The sequence below is a fragment of the Canis lupus genome, chromosome 2 (assembly GCF_011100685.1).
Source record: "Canis lupus familiaris isolate Mischka breed German Shepherd chromosome 2, alternate assembly UU_Cfam_GSD_1.0, whole genome shotgun sequence".
NCBI lineage: Eukaryota > Metazoa > Chordata > Mammalia > Carnivora > Canidae > Canis > Canis lupus.
Window position 1 is genome coordinate 32,942,436 of NC_049223.1, and position 26,454 is coordinate 32,968,889.

General features: G+C 49.3%; 1 protein-coding gene across 4 annotated transcripts in view; it reads right to left on the reverse strand.

Annotated features, from left to right (window-relative positions):
* Positions 1-26,454, reverse strand: part of WDR37 (WD repeat domain 37) — a 58,189-nt gene that overhangs the window by 21,017 nt on the left and 10,718 nt on the right. For 3 of the 4 annotated variants that reach the window (XM_038530223.1, XM_038530221.1, XM_038530220.1), the window contains 10 exons: positions 25,467-25,644; positions 22,827-22,923; positions 19,920-20,015; positions 19,490-19,554; positions 15,740-15,875; positions 14,168-14,239; positions 10,746-10,790; positions 8,796-8,872; positions 2,710-2,950; positions 1,289-1,430 (listed from right to left, as the gene is read on the reverse strand). In XM_038530223.1, coding sequence (XP_038386151.1) covers positions 1,289-1,430; positions 2,710-2,950; positions 8,796-8,872; positions 10,746-10,790; positions 14,168-14,239; positions 15,740-15,875; positions 19,490-19,554; positions 19,920-20,015; positions 22,827-22,923; positions 25,467-25,604 — 1,109 coding nt within the window. In that variant the 5' untranslated portion in view covers positions 25,605-25,644. Of the gene's footprint in view, positions 1-1,288; positions 1,431-2,709; positions 2,951-8,795; positions 8,873-10,745; positions 10,791-14,167; positions 14,240-15,739; positions 15,876-19,489; positions 19,555-19,919; positions 20,016-22,826; positions 22,924-25,466; positions 25,645-26,454 lie in introns of those variants that run through there. The other variant, XM_038530222.1, reaches the window with a different exon arrangement.

The window sequence follows — 26,454 nt, forward strand, 5'->3', positions numbered from 1 at the left end:
AGGAGAAGAGAAGTGCAAGCTCCAGGTAGGGCCATGCGTGCCGGGGCCCCATGTCGCCGTGAGTGCCAGTGACAGCGCATGGCTCCACCCGTCCTCTGGGCCTGGAGCAACCTCACCGTAAATGCAGATGAAGGGCAGCTGCTTCTGGCCCACCCCCAGCCCTACGGCTGCCCCTTGAGATTGTCCAGGCTCGCCTGACAGGAAACCGTCCCCTCCGTGGCCGAGACCTATGAAAGAGGGACATGGCAAGAGCCACCCTGGATAAACCACTGAGAAATAGAGATCTTCTCTTCTGGGGCTATGGTTATTCTAGCTGGTAGGAAAAAAAAAAAAAAAAACACAATTAAATAGCCATGGAAGCTCTCTGAACACACTGAGATTTCAACATGTGCTGGCTACTGCCTACCACCAACACCACAGTGCACCTCAGACGCAAGACGCTTCTTTCCCGATCTCAATCTTCTTAAAAAATCTCTGTCCGGTTTCCTTGTGAACATTTCATTAACTCTGAACGTTGAACCTTAGTATTCTAATGTCAAACACATAAAGCAGATTTATTTACTGCTTCCTATGAAGGAATGAAGAAAATCTATATTTTCAAGCAGCCAAATAAGCAAGTATTCAGTCATTAAGAAGTGTTTACTGGGCATGCGGGAGCTCTTCTGGTCATGCAGACACTCAAGCAGGCCAGGCACTGCCAGAGAGAAGCAGGTGTGTGGTGACATGGGGAGCAGGTGACAAGACACATTCAGGAGGTAGGACAGGACAGCAGTCCTGCTCATGGAGCGGGTGGGGCATGGAGGGGTGGGGGGGATAGGGACATCCATGGGACGAGTCACTGGAAAGGTGGTCATGTAATTTATCAGGAAAGGACACATCGGGAGAAAAGTTTTTGGAAGGAAATAAATGCTCTGTTAAGAAATGATTATGTCTGAGCTGCCCACCAGATGGCCAGGCAGAGGGAGGCACAAGACGAGGGTCGGGGGTGTGTGTGTGTCTTCCCCAGCTCTGGCCAGGCCCTCTCAGCAGAGGACCTGAGTGCCACCACGCCTAGAGCATTTCCTAACTTCCCCCACTGCTCCATTCGGCCATCTCATTCCTTGTGGGAACTTTGGTGAGTTTGTCTTCTAAATGCTTGCAAATATGCAAATGGAGCTAAACATTTAGGAAAAGAATAGCCATTCTGGAAGACAGTGGAGTTGGAAATTAAGAATAAAGTTTTAATATCCACCCATAAAACCTTTTCCACAAATAGTTAGAGAGAGATCTCCAAATCACTGTGACTCACTCCGTATGGCCCTGGAAGACATTCACGGAGTGGATGGAAGGGTCCCTGAAATCCCAAAGACGGAAAGTCGTGTCCCGGGAGGAGGTCACCACAAGCCGCTGGGTGGGGTGTGTGCAACAGTGCGTTAGCTCCTGGTCATGCCCTACAACCAAAGATGACAAAAATGCAAGATCATCCACCTGCAGGTAGTTATAGAGACACAAGAATCACACAATAGTCTTTATGGTCTCTACTGCTAATACTCACTGTGAAAGTAAATGAAGGCAGTGAAAAGAAAGAAATCACTTAAAAATAGCACATGAGGTCACGCTGGGACTGGTTCTGCCTCAGGAACTACAAGTCCTTTCAGTCATGCACTCAGAGGGATGAGGAAAACGAGTGTGAGTGGAACCCACTTCCTGATCCTGACAGTTGGAAAGTCTGGCAAATCTCTTCAAAAGGCTAGGCGTGTGAACAGATTAATTCTCAATTCTTCACTCTCAGAGTAACGTCTAATAATATGGTATGTGGAGCCCTTAGTACAATACGATCTTTAATACTCAATGAGGAAATTCATTTACTGACAAATTTGCAAAAATATCTGAGGTGGGCATAATTCTAAGATCTCCCGGTAACCCCCATCCCTGGTATACACACCCTGGAGGACACCTTGCCTTGGTTTGGGCAGAACCTGTAAATGTGACGAGATTTCACTCTGGTAAGCTCAGGACATTAAAAGGAAAACAGATTTTGCAGGTATAATTGAGACCTCCAAACCAGGTGGCTTTAAGTTACTCAAAAGAAACTGCCCTGGGTGGGCCTGACCTACTCAGGCAGGCCCCTTAAAAGAGATGTTCTCCAGTAATCCAGAAGACAGCACACAATTATGTGGGAAACACCTCTGGAGGGCGCCACAGGGACCTGAGGGCACCTCTGGATGCTCAGAGTGGTCCGCAGCTGACAGGCAGCAAGGAAATAAGGACCTCAGCCTCACGCCACAACAAAAGGAGTCCTTCCAACAACAGTAGTAAGAGGACAGGCCCTAACCCTCAGATGAATTCCCAGCCCCAAGCAACACCACTTCGTCCACAAGGGCCAACGAGCATATCTGCCTAGAACTCCTGACCTAGGGAAACCATGAAGTTTTAAATCCATGTTATTTTAAGGCACTTTTCTGGAAATCTGCTACAAAGTAATAGGGAGCTAACAGACCGCCCCTTTTTCAAATATCTAGATACTACTACATGCTACGATGAAATCCCCTCAAGATAAATGTAGCTAACCAACAGCTCTCCAATGTAAAAGGGATTCTTAAAAAATCACAACCTGAATAGCATGGGAACTAAAGATAATTCTGGATAAGGAGCAACTTGCAAGGTAAGACATAAACATATGCACATAAATCAAAATACACAACCGGAAAGCACAAACGTTTCTAGTACCTGTCAGAGAGTGAACAAGTTCTGCTGTCTCCACGTCGAACAGATTCGCCGTCCTGTCCCAGGAGGCCGTCACCGCCTGCTTCCCCCCAACCAGCCAGTCAGCAGCTATGACCACTCCCTGGTGGCTCTTAAGAGAGGTGAGTGGCACCCGGATGGTAGGACAGTCGCTGGACACGTCTGCGTCTACATCAGGCTCGTCTTTATCAGAGCACTCTACTTCGTCTTCGCCACATATCTGCTGCTGATGGTGAGAGCAAAGAAGAAATTCCCTGGGAATCTGGAGTCTTTTCGGACACAGCTACACAATCAAACTGTTGTCATTTGAGTTTACAGGACTCGATCTTCATTGTGGCCAATACCAGCACAGCATCCACTGCGTAACTGGAGCTCACTATCAGCTTCACGATCATCTACTTGCCTGGATCCCATGACCAAGTAGAAGAAAAAAAAAAACTAAGGCCACTATGACATCAAACGAGCTCCAGTCCATTTCCACTAACCACTAAAATAGCAAAGAAAATGATTACAAGTGTTCACCACATATTAGTAGAAATGTAATAAAATATCATTCAGAGTCAGTAATTCATCACAATAAGAAAAGAAATATTTCAGTTCTCAGGAGGTACTTAGAATTCTATTGCTATAGGAATATATATAAGAGTTCGCTTTTATTTTCCTACAACATCAAGAAGGTATCTTGTTAAAAGCTAAAATGAAAACATAAAGGCTTCAGCTCTTTAAGGAAATATGTTCACCTATTCATTCAACAAATATTTACCAGGCGCTTACACACTGCCAGGCCACATGGCGGTCTCATAGCCCGGGAGGGAGATGACCACCGTCTGACACAGACATACCGAACAACGCACAGGCCAGGTGAGGAGGGCTTGGAGCCAGAGACTGGCAATGTCCTCCTTTCACGGAGCTTACACGCTAGCAAGGCAGACAGACCACACACAAGCCTGCATGCACACACACTAGTGTGGTCACGTATGTCACACAGTAAGACACACATAGTACAGAGAAGTAATTCCCATGTACATGCACAGTGCAGAGATACAGGCCACATGTACATGTCAAATAGGAACACGTCACATACACAGTGCAGGGATATGGGGCACACGTACGCACACATGGTATAAAGGTATGTCATACGTATACTCAGTCAGTAATAGGTGCTAATAAGGAAAACAGCAGATGAAGGGATGGACAGTCATAAGGCTGCTATCTGATACAAAATTATCAGGAAGAGACTCTCTGCTAGAGTAACACTTGGGTTGGGACATGAAGGAAGCAAGGGAGTGAGGCACACAAACATCAAGGGAACAGCATTCTCAACCGAGGAATAGCAGGTGCAGAAGCCCCAAGAAGGAAGCCGACTGGGAGCCACAAGAACAAGGCCATGGCAGCAGAGGTGGGAGCAGTGAAGTTAGAGATGCACGCCAACAAGACTCAATAGAGAGAAGGTGGGAGAAACAGATGTGGACCAAGGTCATAGCATCAAATATGAGTAGGGACTCCCAGGATAGAGCCCGGCAAGGTGGGAGGATGCTGATGAGCAGGCCCCGCAGCAGCAGGGAGCAGCAGAGAGCAGCAGGGACACACAGCTGAGCCCAGAGGACCGTGCTGAGAGCATGAACGGTCCAAGGTCTGCACAGGAAACCAGGGGGCGGGGGGGGAGGGGGGGACACAGATGCCACTGCACGGGATCTGAGAACTGGCTGGAAGGATCTGGACGAGAGGCAGGGAGGTGGAAATCCTTGAGAAGCCTGGGCAGCATGCTGGGAGTGCACAGCTCAGGACACTCACAGGTCAGGTGCAGGGAGCAGAAGAAAAGGCCTGGTGGAAACAGGTGGGATTTCTCCAGGGAGACAGGGACTCACAATCTAGTAGTAAAGTTAGACACACGTAAGTATACACAGTTACCAATTTCAAAGCGCACTAAAGGCTACAAAGCAAAATGCAGGGGCAGTGCGTCAGGCAGGTGGTGTGCAGCTGAGCAGGACTGCAGGGTGGACAGCATAAGGGAGTGAGCACACAGCACCTAGAAGGGGCCAAGCAGGCCCACGGAGTGAAGAGCACAGCAAGACCATCCAGCCTGGGCTAGAGCCAGGGAGAGTCACACTAAGGCCAGGGGCTGGCCAAGGGCTCCCCAAGGTGACCAGTGCCACTCCAGAGAGACCCCTCCTGACATCATGCAGAGAGAAGACAATGTGGGCAGCCAGGCCTGAGACAGGGAACCAGTCAGGGGCGGGGACTGGAGATGATGACAGCTAGGGCTTAACAGCACCTGCCCCGAAGACGAAGACAGGTCCCAGCACTGTAACCTGCTCGAGGTGAGAGGGGCCTGACTGCTGACCTCATCCAGATGGGAGAAGCAACACGGTCACTAGAAATCCCGCAGGAGGAGGCCCCAATTCCTGGGCCACACGGCTTCTCAGCTCCCAGAGACCCTCGCTGCCCCCAGCAGGCAGGGGTGGTGTGGACAGTGCCTTGGGCAGGTGCAGAAGAGGGGTGCTGGGTGGGGCGGCAGGCAGCTCAACCAGCGTCGCTGGGTGCGTGTTACAGAAGGGGTATCCCGGGGCCAGAGAGGAGTGCATCCAAGAATTATGTAAGAACCAGAAGCAGTAAGATGTGACCGACCAGTGGAAATGAAAGACAAGAAGGGAAAGAAGATTATCAAAGATAATTTATTATCAAAGATAATCCCAAACGTCCTCAGAGTTTTGTTCACTGTTACCCAGATGTGCGGCAGTGCACCTACGGGGCGGTTCCGAGTGACAAGGAAGCGTGAACACGGGGATGCCCTCAGAGCGGGTCCAGGGAAGAGACCCCAGGTGCCGAAATAGATGCCAAGAACAAGGAAGAGTGGCCTGGGCTCCCATTTTAGAATGCCCCACCTATCACAATCCACGGTGGAAAGGTCGGAGTCAGAACCTTGACACAAGTCATTTTTCCAAACTACACAAGGAACTAAAAGATATTTTAAATGCGAATGTGCTAAATCCTACTCACGAGTAACTGTAAGATCTTTTAACACTAACGTGGCAAAGGGCAGGGGAAGGAGGAGAGCTGTTTGTGTGCTCTCTGCCCACGTCCTGGGGATAATTAATGTCACGTTAGCCGCTTCTAATGCCAGCAACGTCGGAACAGGAAGTACAGCACCGAATGCTAGCAGTGCCCAGAACCAAGGAGTCACCAAATCTCTCACAGAATCCAGGCTCCCGGGCAGGAAGGGCCTCTGGAAGCCACTCAGGTAACTCGCTTCGATTTTCACTTCCCAACAGGAAAAATTAAGCCATTCACTATATTAAGATAGTCAAGTCACACAAGGCTGTCACACGGTGACTTAACAGGTCATCTGTACGGCTTCCAGACACCGCCCAAGCACCTCTTTACCGATGTGGTGAACACCAAGGAAAACTCCCTGGTACATATTAACAAGCGAAAACATACGGGCACCTGGCAACTCAGCTGGAGAAGCGTCTGCCTTCAGCCCAGGTCATGATCCCAGGGTCCCAGGGTCGAGTCCTGTGTCGGGCTCCATGTTCACTGCTTCTCCCTCTCCCTCTATCTCTCCCACCCACCTGTGCTCTCGCTTACACTCTCTCTCTCGAATAAATTTAAAATCTTTAAAAAAAATAGAAAAGGAGAAAACATCTGCCTAAAAGCTGTACTGCTGAAAATAACAAAATCTTTGCAGATGAGTATCTGTTCTAACATGTGGGAGAAGCAGTAAGGAAACGTGAGCCACGACTAGCAGCAAATGCTGCAGACTAGCGCAGCGTGCGTGCTGGGGGCGGCGCGGAGGGCAGGCCGCGGGGGCCTTCCGAGGCTCTGCGGAGGCTCTGCGGAGGCTCTGCTCCCTGCCGGACACAGGCTCAGCTCCATTCAGGTTACCCCCAAGCCTGAGGCAGCCCGACGCGAGCAAAATCATAAAGAAAAAAAATCAATTTAACACTGTAAATAATCTACTTGGTGTTTTTTTTTTTTTTTTAGATTCTATTTTTATTTATTCATGAGACACAGAGAGGCAGAGAGAGAGGTAGAGACACAGGCAGAGGGAGAAGCAGGATCCATGCGGGGAGCCCGACGCAGAACTCGATCCCGGGACCCCGGGGTCAGGCCCTGGGCTGAAGGCAGCGCTGAACCGCTGAGCCACCCGGGCTGCCCTCTACTTGGTTTTCATCAAAGTACTGGACATAATTCCCTACCTCTGCCAGAACTGGCATGTTTCTTTCTTTCTTTGAAAACAAATCCACAGCCAGCTAACGCCTTCCTTCTCTGAATCCTCTGAGGGGACCTTGGCCTCCCCTCTGCCCTGTCCTTTGTCAGCAGTACTTCCTGAGTGAACACCTATGTTAAGCGACGAAGTCTTTTTTTTTTTTTTTTTTTTTTTTTTTTTTTTTTTTTTTTTAAGCGACGAAGTCTTAAGCGACTAAGGCTAAGTTAAGAATAAGTCTGATTATTCCATAATGAGAGAACATGTTGCGATAAAGATGCACTCAATTAAAAATGAACCGTTCAGACTTCTTCACTAAAGAAAACTCTTACTCACCACTGCAATTTATTAATTAGTCCATCTGCAGAGAGAACGATGTTTAAACTGCTTTAAAAAAAAAAAAAAATGGGGGCACCTGGGTGGTTCAGTCAGTTGAGCGACTGACTCTTGATTTTGGCGCAGGTCATGATCACCAGGTCCTGGGATTGAGCCCCATGTTGGGCTCTGAGCTCAGTGGGGCATCTGCTTGAGTGTCCCTCTCCCTCTCCCACTGCCCCCCACTCGCTCATGCTCTCTCTCAAATAAAAAAATAAATCCTGGGCAGCCCGGGTGGCTCAGCGGTCTAACCGCCTTCAGCTCAGCACAGGATCCTGGAGTCCCGGGATCGAGTCCCACATCAGGCTCCCTGCAGGGGAGCCTGCTTCTCCCTCTGCCTGTGTTTCTGCCTCTCTCTGTGTCTCTCATGAATAAATAAGTAAAATCTTTAATAAATAAATAAACCCTTAAAAAAATTTACAATTGAATGTAAAGACATGCCATCCTCCCGTCCAACTACGGCCTGAGCACACAGGCCAGGCTCCTCCTGCGCTCAGGTGCCTGGCGGGTCTCCACCCGCGTTTGCAGCACAGGACAGGCTAACCACTCGGGAAGACCAGACAGCAGAACACTGCCCAGCAGGGGAAACCGGGGAGGGGTCTCCCTGGGGAGGTCGCCCGAGGTCTCCGTGTGGCCACAAACACAGGGTGCTGGGCTGAGGGGAACAGCTGCACCCAACAGGACAAAGGTCAGCCAAGGCTCTGCGGTTTAAGCCTCAGTACGCGGGATCCCTGGGTGGCGCAGCAGTTTAGCGCCTGCCTTTGGCCCAGGGCATGATCCTGGAGACCCGGGATCGAATCCCACGTCGGGCTCCCGGTGCATGGAGCCTGCTTCTCCCTCTGCCTGTGTCTCTGCCTCTCTCTCTCTCTCTGTGTGACTATCATAAGTAAATAAAAAATTAAAAAAAAAAAAAAATAAGCCTCAGTACGCAACCTCTCCCTAACTGCAGCAAAACCTCACGATAATCACACGAACGGACTTACACGGTTTACCTTACCAACAGAAACATGACCTAAGGATACAACTTTTAAATATTTATGGCAAATGTTTAGTATTCGAGGAAAGTGGGGTGAGAACAAACAATGCACATGTAAATGAAAGCCCCGCGTTTTCAATACCGTCTTGGCCTGTGTGGACATGGGGTGCCTGTGATGGAGGCACAGCCAGTTCGGTTTCCAGTGAGGGCCTTCCTGGATTGTCAATACGTCCTCCCACGGCTGCCACACAAGCTCTCTGTGTCTGTAAGGACACTAACCCCATGGAACCAAGGCCCCAGCCTCAAGACCTTATTACCACCTCCTTAGAGGCCCATCTCCAAATACAGCCACACTGGCAGGTTAGGGCGTCCAACTGTGGGATGAGGGGGCAGGGGGGTCACATACATCCAATCCACAAGGTACTACAGATTTATCCTAAGCTTTGCAAGTGTCCAGAACCCAACCAACATACCCCGTGTCGCGCTTTCAGGGTAAGTAAAGGTGCTGCTTACAGTAGTGTCGGCAATGGGCTGGGGTGTCGGCAGCTGGACAGCGTAACTCCAAATGTGGGCGGTCTGATCTCCAGAAGCTGAGGACAGAAATGAGGGGACAATTACCCAAGGTGCACACATGTAAAATGTGCTTTCTGCTAGGCTCTGTCACTCCGGGATCCTGAGCCACTGACAGGAGGTTCAGTGTATGATTAAGACAATGGTTAAAAATATTCCCCCAGGCAGCCCGGGTGGCTCAGTGGTTTAGGGCCTGCCTTCAGCCCAGGGCATTACTCCGGGGTCCTGGGATCGAGTCCCACATGGGGCTCCCTGCATGGAGCCTGCTTCTCCCTCTGCCTGTGTCCCTGTCCCTCTCGGTCTCTCTGGTCTCTCATGAATAAAATAAACAAAATCTTTAAAAAAATATATCCCCCCTTTCATTTTGGGGTAAAAAGCTACAAAGGGCCAAGCAAAATTTACACCTACATTTTATCCACCATCTATCTAACCTCAGGACTCTAGTAACCCATCACACGCTACGCTGCAGCTTCTGACCATGAGGGTTCCGAGGCGTTCCCGTGCAAGTGTGTGTTCCCTCCGTTCCATATGGATGGGCTCACCACCTGCCGGGCCCCCGTGAGTGCTGAGACCTTACCTGCCCCCGCCAAGTGTGCAAGGTGCCGCTCAGACGGGGCCGAAAGACAGGGCAGTGAGGGCACACACCGGCCCAAGGACAGGCCAGACAGGCATCTGCACTCACCCTCACCGGGTACCTGCATCCTACTCCTCTCCATGGCCGCCGATGTCCCCCAAAGCGGCCTGTGTGGGTGGTGCACATTTCCTGTGCTGTCACAGGAGCTCCCTGGCTAACCTCATGCAAGCCCCCGTCGTACAGGCCTCTCTCCAGCACCATGTGCTCTGCTTCAGTTTCCAGCAGCTCTTCTCAAGTGTCTTCATCTCCTCCCTGCCCCACCTCTGCTAGTCACTGGTCTCCCTCTTCACGGTCACACACCCAACAACTTCATAAGGTGGACAGTCCCCCTTACTTTATTCCCCAATTGCTCATTCAGGCATCAACTAGCTGTGGTCGAGGCCTGTTCATGCAGGGGGCTCCCAAAGTGACTTTCCTACCACACTCTACTCCCGTGGAAAAGCACCTGGATCAGCCCCATGTTCATCCTCTAGCCTCTATCCCACGGGCCAAAGCCAGGCAGGCTTTGCTATCCACCGTGAGGATATGGCTGGCTGCCCACAGCCATGGCTGCTCACCCAGGCACCACCTCTGCCACTCTCACACTAACAGAGCGGAGTACTTGTGACAGACCATGTGGCCCTCAAAAATAAGAACATTTACTTCTGGTCCTTCACAAAAAAGCTTGCTGACTTCCACTGTCTCCAAACATTTAACCATTTAACCTTCAAGATCACTGCCAGGGTCCCCAAAAGTCACAGGAGACTATGCATCTCAGACTCCTCAGCCCAACAATGAAAGTGTTTTTAAAAACTACTATATAAAATGGTAGCAAACCCACACTCCCACAGCCCAGGAGCCCTACTCAGAAAGGAGTAAAAGCACTGGCCCTGCAGAACACCAGGACCTGGGCCACTATTTTCCCCCTCTCGGTTTCAGGTGTGTGCAGGAACTCAGCAGCAGTGACAGGGCTCCGGAGAACCCAGTGCCCTCGGCGGAGAAACACCCAGGGCGAGCAGGAAAGCGGGCAACCAGGATGGGTGTCGTAGAGGACCTCCTGGTGGGTCACCTGCACTCTTACAGGAGCTCATCTGACTCACAATCCATGATGGTTTTAAAAAGTTCTACTCGATGTGCTTTTCTTTCTCCATTTCTCAAGTTTCACATGAAACAGCTACTGATGACCTTGTGACTTTTGTGTAAGGCACCAGTGAGAGGCAGCTCTTTCAAGATCATCAATAACTTTGCTCAAAAAGGAAAAAAAAAAAAAATCAACATACCAGTAAGAGCCAACTGCTCTGAAGGATGAAACTTTATAGAATTTACTGCAAAAAAAAAAAAAAAGAAAGAAATTACAAAAACAGGTTTAAAATACTTATCACCACTACAGCATGTATCACAACGAAACTTTAAAAGAATTATAATAGTTCAATATTAGATCCATTCAATTAGGCAACGAATAAACACATAAGAGACTAGAGACACAAAAACACAACTGAATATAAACTATCATGTCGACAAAGTACAGGCCACACAGAAGAATACGAATAATCTACTTCTTTTCATAGATAAAGAAATCACCTAGAGTTAAAATACTTCAGGATGAAACAGAAACCACATTTAGACGACATATGGACAAGGAATACAGCAGGCGCAGGGTGACAGCCCACCCTTCCTCCTGTCCTGTTCAAGGAGCCCCCAGGAACGAAGAAGGCAGGCCCCTGCCAGCTCGGAGCAGGTCAGGATCAGAGCGGACAGCGTCCTCCTCCAGGTGTGGTAATCTGCCCACCATCTTCCCAGGGGGTGCTCCTGCACTGGATTGCATGACGGAGGAGGGAGTGCAGGGGCAAGACAGCAGCAGGAGCACACAGAGGCTGGGGCAGGTGGAGGCTGGGGGCACGCGGAGGCCGGGGGGCACATGGCGGCCGGGGGCACATGGAGGCTGTGGGGCACGCGGAAGCAGGGACACGCAGAGGCTGGGGGGCAGGCAGAGGCCAGGGGACACAGAGGCTGGGGGGCACGCAAAGGGAAGCCAGGGGCACACGGAGGCTGAGGGCACACGGAGGCCGGGGGCATGCGGAGGCTGGGGGCCTGGTCGCCGGGACCTCCCTGCCCCCAGCGAGCTCATCCTGGGGAACCGGCAACCCTGTCTCCCAGTCACCCCGACAGAGCTGAACTGGGTCAGGGCACGCCGGGCATCAGCCCTCACACCCACACGGGAGCACGTGCACGGTGTGCAAAAGAATACACAGGAGTTTCAGCAAACCGGAGCAAGGGCTTTCTGGAAGATTCAGCCAACTACGTCACTGGGATTCTATTTTTCTGAGGAACTGGAAATGCTAGAAGACACCCTATTAACTCTAGACGACAGATCACTGTGGGAAGAGCCAGTGGCAGCTGTGCCTAAACTACCAACGGCCATGTGGAGTAACGCCCCAGTGTCAAGAGGCAACTGTAAGATGAGCAGCCGCTTTGCACCTTGACGTCTATGTGACCTGGAGCTCATTCCTGGTGACACGGGGCACAGACACAGCTTCTCTCACAGGCCCCGTGAGGTATGCGTGAAAGAACACATGCTGAGTGCTCGGCCAAGAACTGGCATACAGCAGGCGCTTAATGACTGTTCGCAGCTGCCATGCTGGCTATGTTTAGCACTGTTTACACCGGCATAATACATGACACCTAGCACAGATCTCACCGAGGGACAATGCCACTGAACAGGCGCAGGACTGGAGGCAAGCTCAGGAGCCACGGGCAGTGGGCGGGCTGGAGCTACGCCGCCCCCCAGTCAGCACATCGTGGCTAATGCAGAGAGGGAGGACAGGGAGCCCCGCAAGCACCCTCATCAAAGACTGGCGGCAGCCCCCACACGCAGCTAGCTCAACTCCCAGGGGCCAGCCCGGTAGCAGACACGTGGTCTCCACAGGGAGCTTCGAAGACACCCGATCCGTACATGGTTTGTGTGCCGACTTTAACACAAACGTCAGAGGAACAGCACACGGAGAAAGGACAAGCTCCTGCACGGAGGCCTCCAGGTGGGCGCAGTGGCTCCAGCAGGGGCAGCTGCGCAGCTCAGCATGGGACCCTTGAGGCAGAGGGCAGGTGCACAGGAGACCCGCACACGAGGAACCAGCCAGGACGGACACGTGTCGCACCACCTATAGTGAGTCACACGGATGAGAAATCCCGGGGGGCAGAACTCCACCCTTTAGGTTTAAGGGACCCTCCAGCGGGGAAAGCCAAAGCCAAGACATAAGCGACACACACACGGTGCCCTGGAGGACAGCGGCCGCAGAGGAAGGGAAGGCCAGACACGTCCCACTGCGTGTCACCCGGCCTCACCAAACCCAGGGCGGCGCCGCACGCCATGTGCTGGCACAGAAGGGACGTGGAAGGGACACGTGTAGGACACCCCGGAAGAGCTGGGGGTCAAAGCTACCAGCAGGAGGGGAGGTTCCAAAGAAGGGAGAAGAGCGACAACTAGGGAACAGAGATGTTGCGCTGAGTCTGGCCACGGGCAAGGAATGTCACACGAGGGGTGGAGCACAGGGATAAGTCTGGGATACACAAAAACCAGCCAAATAAAAAGGCAATGGCAAGTAGAGCACGTACGTGGACAGCTGTGAACAATACACACATCGCCTTAATTAGATAAATCTGAGTATCCGTTTGACAATGCGTCACGCTGTAGCTACTTGGCGAGGACAAGAGTGGAGGGTGACATATGTGGCAAGGGAGCAGGTCAGGTCCTCGGTGCCTCAGGAAGAATCACTCGTCTAAAGCTCAAAAATTCAGAAATAATAAAACAGGCTATTCAGAAAAATGGAAGAAAAAAGCAGAATACATGAAGCTGTTAAAGTGGCTCCGTGTTGGGCAAGTGGAGTAAGGAGGCAGGGAACTGCAGTCGTACTTTACAGGCGGCCAAACATCCGCTTCATTCGTAGGCAACATGTACACGTTTAACCGTATACAGGTCTTTCGAGGAACAAACACGCGGCAAGGAGACAAAGGCTGCAGCGCATGCTCACTTGAGCACCACCTCCACCTGTCCAGGCGCCGTTCCGCGGCCCCCAGAAGAGACTCCGTGTGAAAGGACACGAGACCCCGACGGAGGGGTGTGGCTCACAGCCCCAACAGGACAACCGATACGCCCCCGCTGCACGAAGGGGGCTCACCCAGGCCCGCAGGTGGGGGCACACCAAGCTGTGGGGTGAAGCCAGGCACCCCCTGGACCTGTCTGTGGTGCGGGGGGGAGAGGGAGCCGGGAGGCAGCACACAGGCTGGCGCAGAGGGCCCCCAGAGGGCAGTGTGCAAGATGCAGGAAGGGGCCCCCGCAGGGGGCACTCAGGGGGGCAGGAAAAGCTGCTGCGCCTGCTGCAGCAGGAAATGCAGGCAGGAAGCCCAGCGAGGACAGCAGCCCCTCAGGGCCCCACTACACGCAAAGCCGCATCAGGCTGAAGAGGAACCTCTGAAATGAACACTCGGCCTTTGACAAACATGTATTTCAGTTCCAAACTCGCTGACCTGGGGCTTTCTAGGCAACGGTAAAGGCAACGCACACCAAGTCCTACCTGCGGTCAGGGCGGCTCACACTGCTCCAGGCACAGCACCTCCCTGACCACCCACCACGGACCCACCTGCCCCCTGCAGCCAGATCAGCACACCTCCCATCAGAAGACGCCGCACGCTCAGGGTTGCTCACCTGACCCCACGTGGCCCGAGTACTTGACGAGGCACCTCCCCGTCTCTATACTCCACAGCAGAGCCGTGTGATCTGCAAGATCCAAAGAACAAGAGTAACTGACCCATCACCAACTTTATGGCCATTTCAATAAAAGGGAGAAGTTACATTTTCACTAGCATCTCTTCTACACTAATATATAATTAACTAATCAAACCATTTCCGAGGAGACAGAAGTTGGTGACCTGTCAACTGAGGCCAGGGAAGTAGTAAATAGAAGCGACACACACACGGTGTCCCAGGGACTTGGGACTCCCAGCGCCTTGTCACACTGACTGCATCTCGCCTGAGTCCCTACAGGACAAGACTGTTGTTTTGCTGAATTAACACTTTCCAGAGTATCACGGAACAATGAAATGCAAACCCAAATTCAGTTACGAATTATTTAAAATAAGAATATTCTTTTGGGCCTTTCTTCTCATATAACATGAAAATCTGGGAAATAAATGCAAATGATCCAAACAGGATTTCTGAGATAGGGGTGCCTGGGTGGCTCAGTCGGTGAAGCATCTGCCTTCAGCTCAGGCCATGATCCCAGTGTCCTGGGACGAAACCCCACATCAGGCTCTGTGTGTTAAATAAACAAAATCTTTAAAGAAAAAAAATTCTGGGACCAAAAAAGGACTCTTTCTCATTTATTTGTAATTTCCAAATATGGTGAAATGCTCGTGTGTAAATACAATTTTAAACAAGAAAGAGAACTTTCTTCGTGATTCTAACTGCTGCAACATTTTCTACTTCTTTAAAAAGCAGAACCAGGGATCCCTGGGTGGTTCAGCAGTTGAGCATCTGCCTTCGGCTCAGGTCATGACCCCGGGGTCCCTGGATCAAGTCCCATGTCGGGCTCCCTGCATGGAGCCTGCTTCTCCCTCTGCCTGTGTCTCTGCCTCTCTCTGTGTCTCTCATGAATAAATGAATAATAAATAAACAAAAATCTTAAAAAATAAAAAGCAGAACCTAGTAAATTCTCACAAGGTAGAAAGGTCATTTTCAACAAGTGAGCACCATTTTTAACTTTAGCAATTTTAATCTGAAAGAGTATTAGGTTATACACCTTGGATAGCTTTCAAAAAACCATCTTTACTTTAACGAGAAAAAAAGGATTTCTGATGCCTGCCCTGGGAGTCCCACAGGCAAACAGGGCTACCAGGGGTCCTGCTTCCACTTAAATCCTAGAACGAGACCACACAGCCCCTCCCTCGGCCGTGCCTCACAATTCAAGCAGATACGCACTCAACTGGGAGTAACAAGAAAGCCAATCAAAAAACTACCTGGTCTGTGTAAACGACATTCTCCCTTACGCTGCCGAGAACAGTACTCTGACCTAATGCCAGTGTCTGCTCACGCCGACACACGACATCACACCAGTGGACTGCAGCGACACCCACGGAGCACGCAGGGCCACGTGCTTTGGTTTCAATGACTGCTCGGCCTCCTGCCCGCGTCCAGAGCCAACGCTGCCACCAACATGGGCAGGTCAGGCGTCTGCACTGGCTATTGTGCCCGAAGTGGAGGGAGTAGCTGCGGACTCACCAGCAGACGCAGTGCCCAGCACCACGGGCTGTGTCCTCGCCACGCTGACGTCCCAGATGCCATCCCTGTGGCCAATGTATTCCTTCACAAGCTGGCACACGGCCCTCGACGTGGTGGTCTTGAAGCTGGAGACAATCTAAAACCGTGACGGGAAGGAGTATTATAGACAATTTACTGACCAAATGCATTTAAGTTAAAAAAAAAAAAAAAGAAGGTAAAACTGAGTAAGAGCTCTTGAACTGCGTAAGCGTCTGAACGGGCTATTTCAAGCATTAAGGGAACACACCGTAAGTGTAAGCAGCAGCATCCCTCCAGCTGGGTGTCACAAAGAACGAAGGCCATCCTAAGGCCTCGGAAGACCCTGACACCCCTGGCGAATCACGTGTGTCCTCCCACGGAGAAGAGAAGGTTCTGTTTACACGCTGCAAGGCTCTTCTACAAATCCAAACCATCAGCCAAATTTCCAGATTCTTTTTTTTTTTTTTTTTTTTTAAAGAGCTGCCAGGACATGAAAGTCTGGAAGGTATACCCACACCCTTAAAATTGCTTGAATTATTGGGGAATTTTATTTTTTCCCCATTTTTAGTAATTTACACCAACCACATATTATCAGGAGGAAAAGAGCCCAAGGTGGGGAGGAATCCAAAGACGACACTTCTAACAGACAAGGTTTGTCCAATACTGTTTATTGAGCGCGTGCTTGGGGCCGGCACTGCTCTAGGAGATGCACGTGGAGCAACAGCGGCCCCGGCCCCGGGCAGCTCACAGTCCGACGGGAACAGACAGGAGAACCACAAAGGTACACACGAGAGTGACAATGGTCTCGTATGATACACACAGCAAACAAATCTTACTTTCTCTTACAAGGAAAAATAGAAAGTGCATGAGAAAGGAAATAATGAAACACAACTCTTCAGAGTTTGGTTTTTAAACTGTTCTCAGACGGAATGGCTTTTCAGCATTTAAGCAAATCAGAATAAAAGATTAATCAGAATAATGAAACTATAAAATCAAGTGAAAAAGACAACTTTGTGGTATTAAACAGCTATTTTGAACACTGATTTAACAAAGCCCAGAAAATCAGTCTAAATTCATTCTTAGGATAAAGACATTACAACACGATCCACTGTTACATCAACTTGGGTGTGAACAATCCAACTGTCCTCTGAAGCCGAGGAGAACTAATACAACATGTGTAACGAAGACGGACTCTTTCGGCAGAAATTCGTCTGACTCGGTTTGAATTTTATAAAAGGACTCGCTCAAACGCAAACCCATCATCTTCTTTTTCCTTCCGAAAGCTCCTATCGCATCTAAACTAGTGACACTTGACCCCACCACACAGGACAAGTTCTCTGCTGGTGTAAGGTGCCACCAGGACGTTCAATAACGAAACACGGGAGAGAATGGAGCCCGAGAAGGTGCGGAGCCCGCCTCACGTAAGTCTGAAGCCTCCTGCCCTTTCTCACACAGACGTGGCTGTCCGGAGACATGAGCCACTGCAGCCACACTCCTCACCAACCCCACGCACGCAGGAACAACAGAACGTCACCACTCAACACTCATGCCAACCCCGAGTCTGGTGGGATTTTGGAAGCAGACAATATGCAATTCATTAATGTTGTAACAAATCACTTCATGTGTTGCTTCCAAACGCTCACTACGCTTCTTTGTTCTTAAAAATCCTGACTCCCTCAAGACAGCAGAGGCTCCACAAAGACTGAATCACTCAGAGTGAATGTTCATGACAGAAAAGCAGAATGAAGTGACAAAGTGATGCTTTCACCTGTCGTCCTAGTTATTGTTTTAATTAAGATACAACCTAAAGCACTTCAACAAAACTGGAAGGGCTTTTTCACAGTGAGAGTGAGTTATCTTTATAAAAACGTGTATGAGGGACGCCTGGGGGGCTCAGCAGTTGGGCGTCTGCCTTTGGCCCAGGTCAAGATCCCAGGGTCCTGGGATCGAGTCCTGCGTCGGGCTCCCTTCATGGAGCCTGCTTCTCCCTCTGCCTGTGTCTCTGCCTCTCTCTGTTGTCTCTCATGAATAAATAAAATCTTTAAAAATAAATAAATAAATAAAAATAAAAACATGTATGTACATTCCGGAAGTTTCTCTACAGCAACTGCCACTTAGACGGGCACACCTTCCTCCCGGCAGACACGAGCGGCCCGTCCTCAGGTGCCCAGGAAGGCAGGCCTCTTCTGGTCCGCTGAGCGCACGTGGGAGCACCAAGCACCGAGCACACTGCTCGTTGTCAGGGCTGCGTCAGGAAGCAAGTACTGCTGCCTTTAAGTGCGCTCCCGCCTCGTGCTACCACCAAGAACACACGCTGCAGCATGGATCAGAGTCCATGGGTCAGACTCTGGTATCAGAGTCCTTCCTCAAGTTTTAGACAACATCTCACAATATTATTCCTTTCTGTGCACAATAAAGATCAGTAATAGCATGTTTCTTATACATGGACATTAATTTGAAAGATCTAAAATGACTGGGGCTTTAAATATATTGTAATACATTTTTTTTAAAAGCACAGTATTCTAGTTTGTATCCTTCCCTTGGCCCAAATCTTGGTTTTCACTAATGCCAATAAGGGATAACTTGACACACTCCTTGCATCTTCTACTTCAGCAATACCCTAAAGGTCCCCAAATTCTAACACTGTACATTGTATAAATAAGCTGTACCCAGTGGAATGAACAATATACTTCAAAATAACATACCGAGGTCAGATGACGAAGAACATAATCTTACAACACGTTTTGAATAAAAGTTTAATGTTAATACATCTAAAAACTTAAATATAAGCTAAATACATAATAAATTTTTTAATTAAGCACTGTTACTCTAGAGTTATCAAAGGAAACACAGAAAATGTAATCTACATTCGTATTAGAAAATGCAATCTACATTCATATTTTAATAACGAAGAAGTACTAAAAATTTTCAAATCAACAGAAGCAGCCGTAGGACCGCATGTGCTCTATTGACTGCAGTTAACCTCACCGTGGATGTCCTGCTCAGTAACTCCAAGCCCAAGGAAAACAATGGGAAACGCAGGACGTTACCAAGAACTACTTACACTGCCACAGCACACTCACCACAAATTTCAACTTTTCCCTCAGGTTTAGCAAAAGGAACGTCCATTTGTTACGGTCATGAATTAATTTATCTTTTGTATATTCAAAACACTCCAAAGTAAAAATGCACACAGTTACTGCAAAATATTACCTTAATGCAGAACTCCCTCCTCACAGGTAAACTTGTTTCCAAATAATTAAATCCTTGCCACTTTCAGAGGGTCAGAACAAGATAATTTTTTAAAAACCAAAATATCACAAGTGTCCCTATGAGCCCTGGAGACAGACCTTCAGGAAGATAGGATACTTAGAAAATGAGAAAGAAGAGGCAGCTAAACGGGAAAACGTGGCTGTGGCTCAGAAGCGCATCTTCGCTGCTTCCCGGCAGCACGTTCTCCACACGCAGAGCCTCTGCCCCAAGCCACAGAACAATGCAAAATGTCTCTTCCCTCAAAAATGACAACACGTTTGACCGTCAGCAAGTACCCGGGTGGAGCAGCAGGCCGGTGTGCACACCCAGAGTACTCCCTGCAAAAGCCCAGCGTCTCTACACACCAGAAGCTCCTCTTTGCCGGTTACACATTTCTAACTGGAAAATGTGCAGCTTCAAGTACACGTCAGCGCAGCGCAAATACCACAGGAGCGGCCCGAGGGCCAGCGCCCGGCATACCTTGCTGGTGGAGGCCTTGTACGTGGTCTTCAGTTTCTGAGAGAGCTGGCTGGTGCTGTGGCTGGCTGCAGAGACAGAGAAGCGACAGTCGGGATACGCGCATAGCCGCCGGGCGGGCCGACCTCAGCGGGGCAGGCCGGGGCCAGCCAACTCCGGCTCTCATCCCGCACGGGAGGACGGTGGACGCCGAGGGTGCGTCTGTCCGTGCGGGTGAGGCAGCCACAGCACTGCGGCAAGAGGCTGGGCTCCCCAGGGCCTCCTCCCCCCTCTCCGCCCAGGCCTGCCCAGGACTGCTGACAGCACCGAGCAAATCAGTCCACGGCCCGCGCTCAGTCCCACGCGCCCCCACCGGCGGGGAGCAGGGCAACCCCAGGGGGAAGGCCCCGGGGGGGAAGGCTGGGGCAACCCCATCAGGCGCGCTCGCCCTCACCTTTCGTTTTGAGCTGGCCCTTACTCAGTTCCGCACCATCGATGGCTTGTCCTTCAGCTGCTAAGCGTTCATTCAGAGTCTCGATTTCCCTACGCACTGGGAATAAAAAAGTGGTTTTCAAAGACGTAAGGCACGCACTTCCGGAACCTGAGTACAAAAGAACGTCAATACAGAAGTACCTCTAATGCAGGTATGAACGTGTCCCTGAGGCACAAGATCACAGTTCAGAGAGTTCTCAAAAAACTCAAGACGCCTGTCAGAGACTCGGAGCCCCCTCCCTCCCGCGCTCCCCCCCAGCGGGAGGACTGTGCTATCAGGGCTCTGGAGCATGGCTCCTGGACTGCACTCCAGCTCATGGCCTTTGTACTTTACTCTCTACATGGACAGTTTTCTGAGGCCGTCCAAAATTTAGTGAAATGTGTAGAGTCCAGGCTGAGGACGCTGAAATTGGGGTAAACACACACCATGACAAAGCGCGGCCACTGCTGTGTGGCACCACAGAGCACCAAGCAAGGATCCTATACAACAGACGAACAACTGAGGGACAGTGAGGAGATGAAACTAGGAAGCACGGAGCCACAGCGCAAGAAGAGGAAGGACATTAGTCATCAAGAAGAGAATCAGCAGACACTCAGCTGAGGCTCTTCCTGGCACCAAGGCCTCCGGAACAGGCCTCCTCGTCCACCCACAGGGATGAGCAACACCCAGGGAAGGGACCTGGCCACAGACCCCAGCCATGGCAGCAATGCGGCAGGACCATTACGCGGCCACACATCCCCCCGCGCCAGGACCGTGCACCTGCCACTACGCCATGCCACCTCCCAGCACCGGGCACCCTCTCCTCGGGCTCCAGGGAGATGAAGGGGCTGGGTCAGGCCACGGAGAGGCTGAGGGCAAAGGCTCTGAGCTGATCCACCTGAGCGCTCTTGCTTGTCGCTCACAGGCCATGGGGGCGCCATCAAAACCAGTCAGCATGAAACTGTATAAACTCAAAGTACCTCTAGCATTAGTCATTTGTGACCCTACAGTTGTTCTTTTTTTTTTTTTTTTTTTTTTTTTTTTTCAGTATGCTCCACATGAAGAACAAGGCAGGGCTTGAACTCATGACCCTGAGGATCAAGACCTGAGCCGAGATCAAAAGTCGGACACTTAACTGACTGAGCCACCCAGGCACCCCTGTAATCCTATTCTTTTCTTCAACTAACTGCATGAATTCATAAGACAGAAGGCCTTATATCACAACAGACACTAACACTTAGGTCATTACAACTGATACTTTAAAAAAAAAAACCCTTAAAAATCAGAAGCAGTGGGGATCCCTGGGTGGCTCAGCAGTTTGGCGTCTGCCTTCGGCCCAGGGCGTGATCCTGGAGTCCCAGGATCGAGTCCCGCATCAGGGTCCCCGCAGGGAGCCTGCTTCTCCCTCTGCCTGTGTCTCTGCCTCTCTCTCTCGGTCTCTCTCATGAATAAATAAAATCTTTAAAAAAAAAAAAAAATCAGAAGCAGTGCATGGTACCTAATTTTTACTTCATAAAAACTCTGAATAATTTCTCCCTCTATAAATTTCCAAGATGAACTTAAATAAGAATCCAAAAACAAAACACTAAATTGTCCAAGAGCAGAGTTTAAATGACATGGGATTACATTCTCTTCACTACAGATTCAATCACATCACTTAGTTCTAGAGCAAAAATTATTTTAATGCAAATGCTGTTTACTACTACTCAATTCTGAAATAATGGTAGAAAGCATGAAGAGCAGATTATAGTTACATTTGCATAGTATAGATTTTATCAACACACACCTTACAAAAATAATTAGCACTGTGAAGTCATGGAACAGTGAGTAGGTACAGGACAGGTTTGTTTCCTGATGTTCCACAGGGAAGCTTGAGTGCACATGGCCTAAAGCTGACAAGTTAAAAGTGAACTACGTTTACAAAAATAATCACAAGAACTAAAAGCAAAAAAATGCAGAAAATGTTTTCCTTTGCAGAATGGAATAGGTCAACAGGCAAGGGTAATAATGGTAATTATCTTCTTATATTGCTTCTTTTTCTTTTTTTGCAAGTTATCTCTACACCCAATGTGGGGCTCGAACTCACAACCCCAATATCAAGAGCCAACTGAGCTGGCCAGGAGCCCCTATGCTGCTTGATTCTTTAAGCAAAGGCAGGCATTCCTTCTAAAATAAAATTTCAAAAGAAAAAACACAGCTAATAAGCTAATTAAAAAATTCTTTTGATTTACCTTTAATAAGTCAAACAGATAATACATTCAGGAAATTCTCAATATACAGTGTACTTTGTGTAGGAGTGGTTATGAGATGCATTTATTTTTCATAAAATCGCAATGTGGCCAAGTGAGGCTGGCACAATAGTACCCAACCCAAAAGTAACCTGTGGGCACATTGCTTCCATGCTGAAGGGGCCCTGCAGGTGCAATGAAGGGGAGGACTTCTGATGGGGAGGTCACCCTGCATGACCCGGTGACGCATCTCCCCTCCCATCCGAGGAATGGCCCTGGGACGTGCTAGGAGGACTCCAGCCACTGACAGCTGTGAAGGTGGAGTCGAAAGACTTCGAGGCGAAGAGCGAGTCAGGCTCGAGATGCCAGGAGTGCCAACAGGGAGACGGCCACCGCCGTCCCCACACTGCAGGGAACTGCAACTCGCCACATGGCACACAAGCCGGAGATGGGCTCCCCCTCACAGCTCCAGGAGCACAGCACCCCGACACTGGGTTTTAGTGTGGTGACAGAGCCACGCCAGGCTTCTGACTACTGAGCCTGAAGTCACTAAGTCTGTGGGATTCTACGTCACTACACATGATACTGAGTAGGAGCAGACACAGTGGTGAAGGTCTACCCAAAAACTGTATAGAAGTTTATTAACACAGGAAATACTCACATTCTAAGTTTTCAATATAAAGGTTTTCAAACTCTCTCTCTATTTGACCAAACAGTTCCAGAAGTGTACTGCGAACCGAGGAAGGCAGCTTAGAATCCTGAAAAGGAAGATTCTGTTCAAAATGAAGAAGAAACTCTTCCAAAGTCAATTGTCATGTCTTAAATTCTCATTTCTTACACGTAAAATGTTTAAAGAACTTATTTTCACATCTCTACAGATAGACGAAACTACGATCCAGCGATATAAGAGGCCACCCAGCAGAGTACAGGATTCAAGAACAGGCACTTGTTCAAAGGAACATTTCTCCTTTAACACGGCAAGGAATAAGCCTACCTTATTCAAAAACTTCCAAATCTGTAGAGAAGGAAAACAGTTCCCATAAATGAAGTGTTATTATTCGCAGCCTTTAAGTTCTACCATACAATATAATAAATCAGTTTTAATGAACTATATGCTAATAGAAGTGCTTTCAAAGTTCTCTCAACTAGTGTGCTTCAGGCAAAAGTACTGGACACTTCCCGCAACTACACTTAATACCTACAAGAGTAGGGAAGAGGGAAACACGAGAAATCTGACCTGGAAGAGCAAAACGTGTAAGCTCGACAAAACCGGACTGTTCCATGCCCAGCAGCACCACACTCTGCGTGCCTGCCTCTCCACGTGTCTGTACACCTGCAGCTGCGTCCACACTCACGGGAAGCCCGTGAGCAGAAGCTACATCTCTGCCGAACTTCTAGGTACAAAGGGGTGGGCGGTGTCCTCGGCACCACCTGAGCTCACACGCACGTACTTCCTGGACGCTGCCGGAGATGGGGAGATGGGAGAGTGCACACTCTGCTCCCATCTCCAGAGGGCAAGGCCTGGGCCCTCCTTTGTGTGCCTTCCACACTTACGAGTATTTTCAAGTAGAATTTAATGAATTGCAAATAAAAAGACATACAATGTGTATTCAACTTCCTGATTAAGTTCCAAGAAGACAAAAATTTGAAGCAAAATGACCTCTAATGGCCTATGTATTTCAGCAATGTTTTCAAATAACATGATGTACAAGTAAATTTGACAAACTAGTTAAAACTGTTTATGAAGTCACATGTTCAAAACCTAAAACCTGCCAGAATGGTAACACAGCCTCCATCAGCACCCCTCTAAAGGGCCAACGAAAAATATGAAAAGAGAGAGAACTTGAAGGAACAGTGAAAAGTAAAACAGACCATCACCGTGAACACTTACCGCGCTCCCCACCTTGCCTCGGGGCCTATGCATATTCCGTTCCCTCTCTGCACCATGCTCCTCCTGCACCCTCGTCCAGAAGTCCCTCTCACCAGGGCACCCGGAGAGAAGCCTGTCTGCACCCTACAGCGAGGCCAAATCTCCTCAGTGTATTAATTCCTACTCACCTATGCCCACAGTGTTTTAGATCCTGTTAGTCATAGCACTGAACTATGACATTCATCGAGCAGTAAATGCAGACGGTCATCGTAACCAGAGACAGAACTGGGACGTCCACACGAACCTCACCTGACAATCAGGAAGCGGGATGCGCAGGGAGACGAGACCTGTTCCAAGAGGCACGTGGAGCCACATGAGCGCACTCCGGGCCAGGCTGCTGGGGCCGTCCCATTGCACAGACCCTACGGAGAAGTGCTGAGCTCTGGGTACCACTTCAGGAAAAAAACTCAGGGCACAAAAGCCAGTGACTCGGCAAAGCTTTTAAACCCACACCTGATCCCATCAGCACATCCTGGATGCAGGAGGCCTGTGTGCACAACGTGCACAGATTCAGCAGCACTCTGCAGCCACAGGCTTCGCGCCCCCACACTGAGCATGCACATCTGTGAACCTAGGAAGCGTGAACCACCACCATGGCTCATTCACACTATCTTCATGTGGGAGGGCACCGCTCCCCAACAAATGACCGTAACCTTGTCTAGAAAGCGCTGGGCTGCTGTTTAACTCGAATCCACTGGTCATGGGCCACGCATCTCAGACCCCTCCACCTCACCTACCATGCCAACTGCTGGCAACAGACACCACTGCTACTGTCTTCCTGCTGAGCCAGACAGAGCACCTCACCCCAGCCATCCAGGGAACTCCTCAACAAGGCGGCCCCGTCGAGGGAATGCCAACGACACAAAGACGAGGACCCTCCGAGCGGCGTGGTAGCCAGGCTGCTCAGCTTGCAGGACTCTACATGACCTCCACAAGGGTTACCCTGACGCCATCACCCACTATCTTACATCACAATGGAGGAGGGGCATTCACAAGGCCATGCAAAGACACATTTACCTCAAATGGCAGCTAACTCCAGAAGATGCTAGCAAAGGAGGGTGCGGGACTTTCACCACTAGAAACCTAACAAAAAAAGTATCCTAGGCTACTTACCTGCACGGTCCAATATGGTGGCCAGCAGCCACATGTGGCTATTTAAATGTAAACATAAATTACAAACTTAAAAATCTCTCAGTCACACTAGCCACATGTGTCTCTGTGTAGGTGTTATATCTGATAGTTGTTTGAATGGGTTATTAAGGGAAGAGGGGATTGTTTTGTTTTGGTAACCCACTCTTTTTCTCTACTTTGGAGACCTCTATGTATTTGGCTATTTCTAGAACATCACAGACACAATCAGCACAAACTCACCTGTCCTTCCAACATTTCTCTGGGTAGAGCTGTCCTCTCTTGCTCGGAGCTGTTAGTTCTTCTTATGGAAAGGCTGTGAGATTTGCGTTTCTGTTTTGCTTGGCGAGCAGCAGAGCAAGTCCCGCTTTCTGTGGGCATTACTTCTAGAAGGTGATGTCCTGCTCCCTCCTGCAATAAGCTAAACAACAGGAAAACAAGTACTTGATTTCAGATATGGCAAACTAAAATGAAGGAAAAAATGGTCAACAATTTGTACTTTAAATTCCAATCGCCTTTACTGTGGCTGTATTTACTATGTCATTTAGAATGTGACAAATTAATGTTTGGTAAGACAGAGGGACTGGGTGGCTCAGTGGTTGAGCACCTGCCTCCGGCCCAGGGCGTGATCCTGGGATTCCCAGGATTGAGTCCCGCACTGGGCTCCCAACAGGCAGCCTGCTTCTCCCTCTGCCTGTGTCTCCACCTCCGTCTTCCATAAATAAGTAAATAAGTAAATAAATAAATAAATATTTTTAAAAATACATCTTTGTTAAGAAAGAGACCACAGCCTTTGTCAAAGAAGTCATTTTTTATTAAATTTTGTTAACAAGTTTTGAAAAAAATCAACTAGCATAGAAGGGCTTAAAATACAGTTTTCCATTAACTAACCTTCCCAGCCTTGGCCTCCTCCCCAGAGAGAACAGAGTCTAATCACATGTCCTAGCCTCACAGCAATGCTGTCCAAGAGAAATGCAATACAAACCACACACACAACGGCAAATTTTCTAGTAGCCACATTAAAAAAAAAAAAAAAAGGTAAAAACAAGTGAAATCACTTTTAATGATTTATTTAGTCCACTGTGCCTCAAATACTCTAGGCAATGTGAAAAACACAAACCACCAAAATATTCTCCAAAGCAGCTCTAATCTCTTCTAGTCCCATCATCGATGTAGGAGGATCCTGTTCTCCAGTCTTATTTGCTACGTTCACTATGCTGATTTTCAGCGG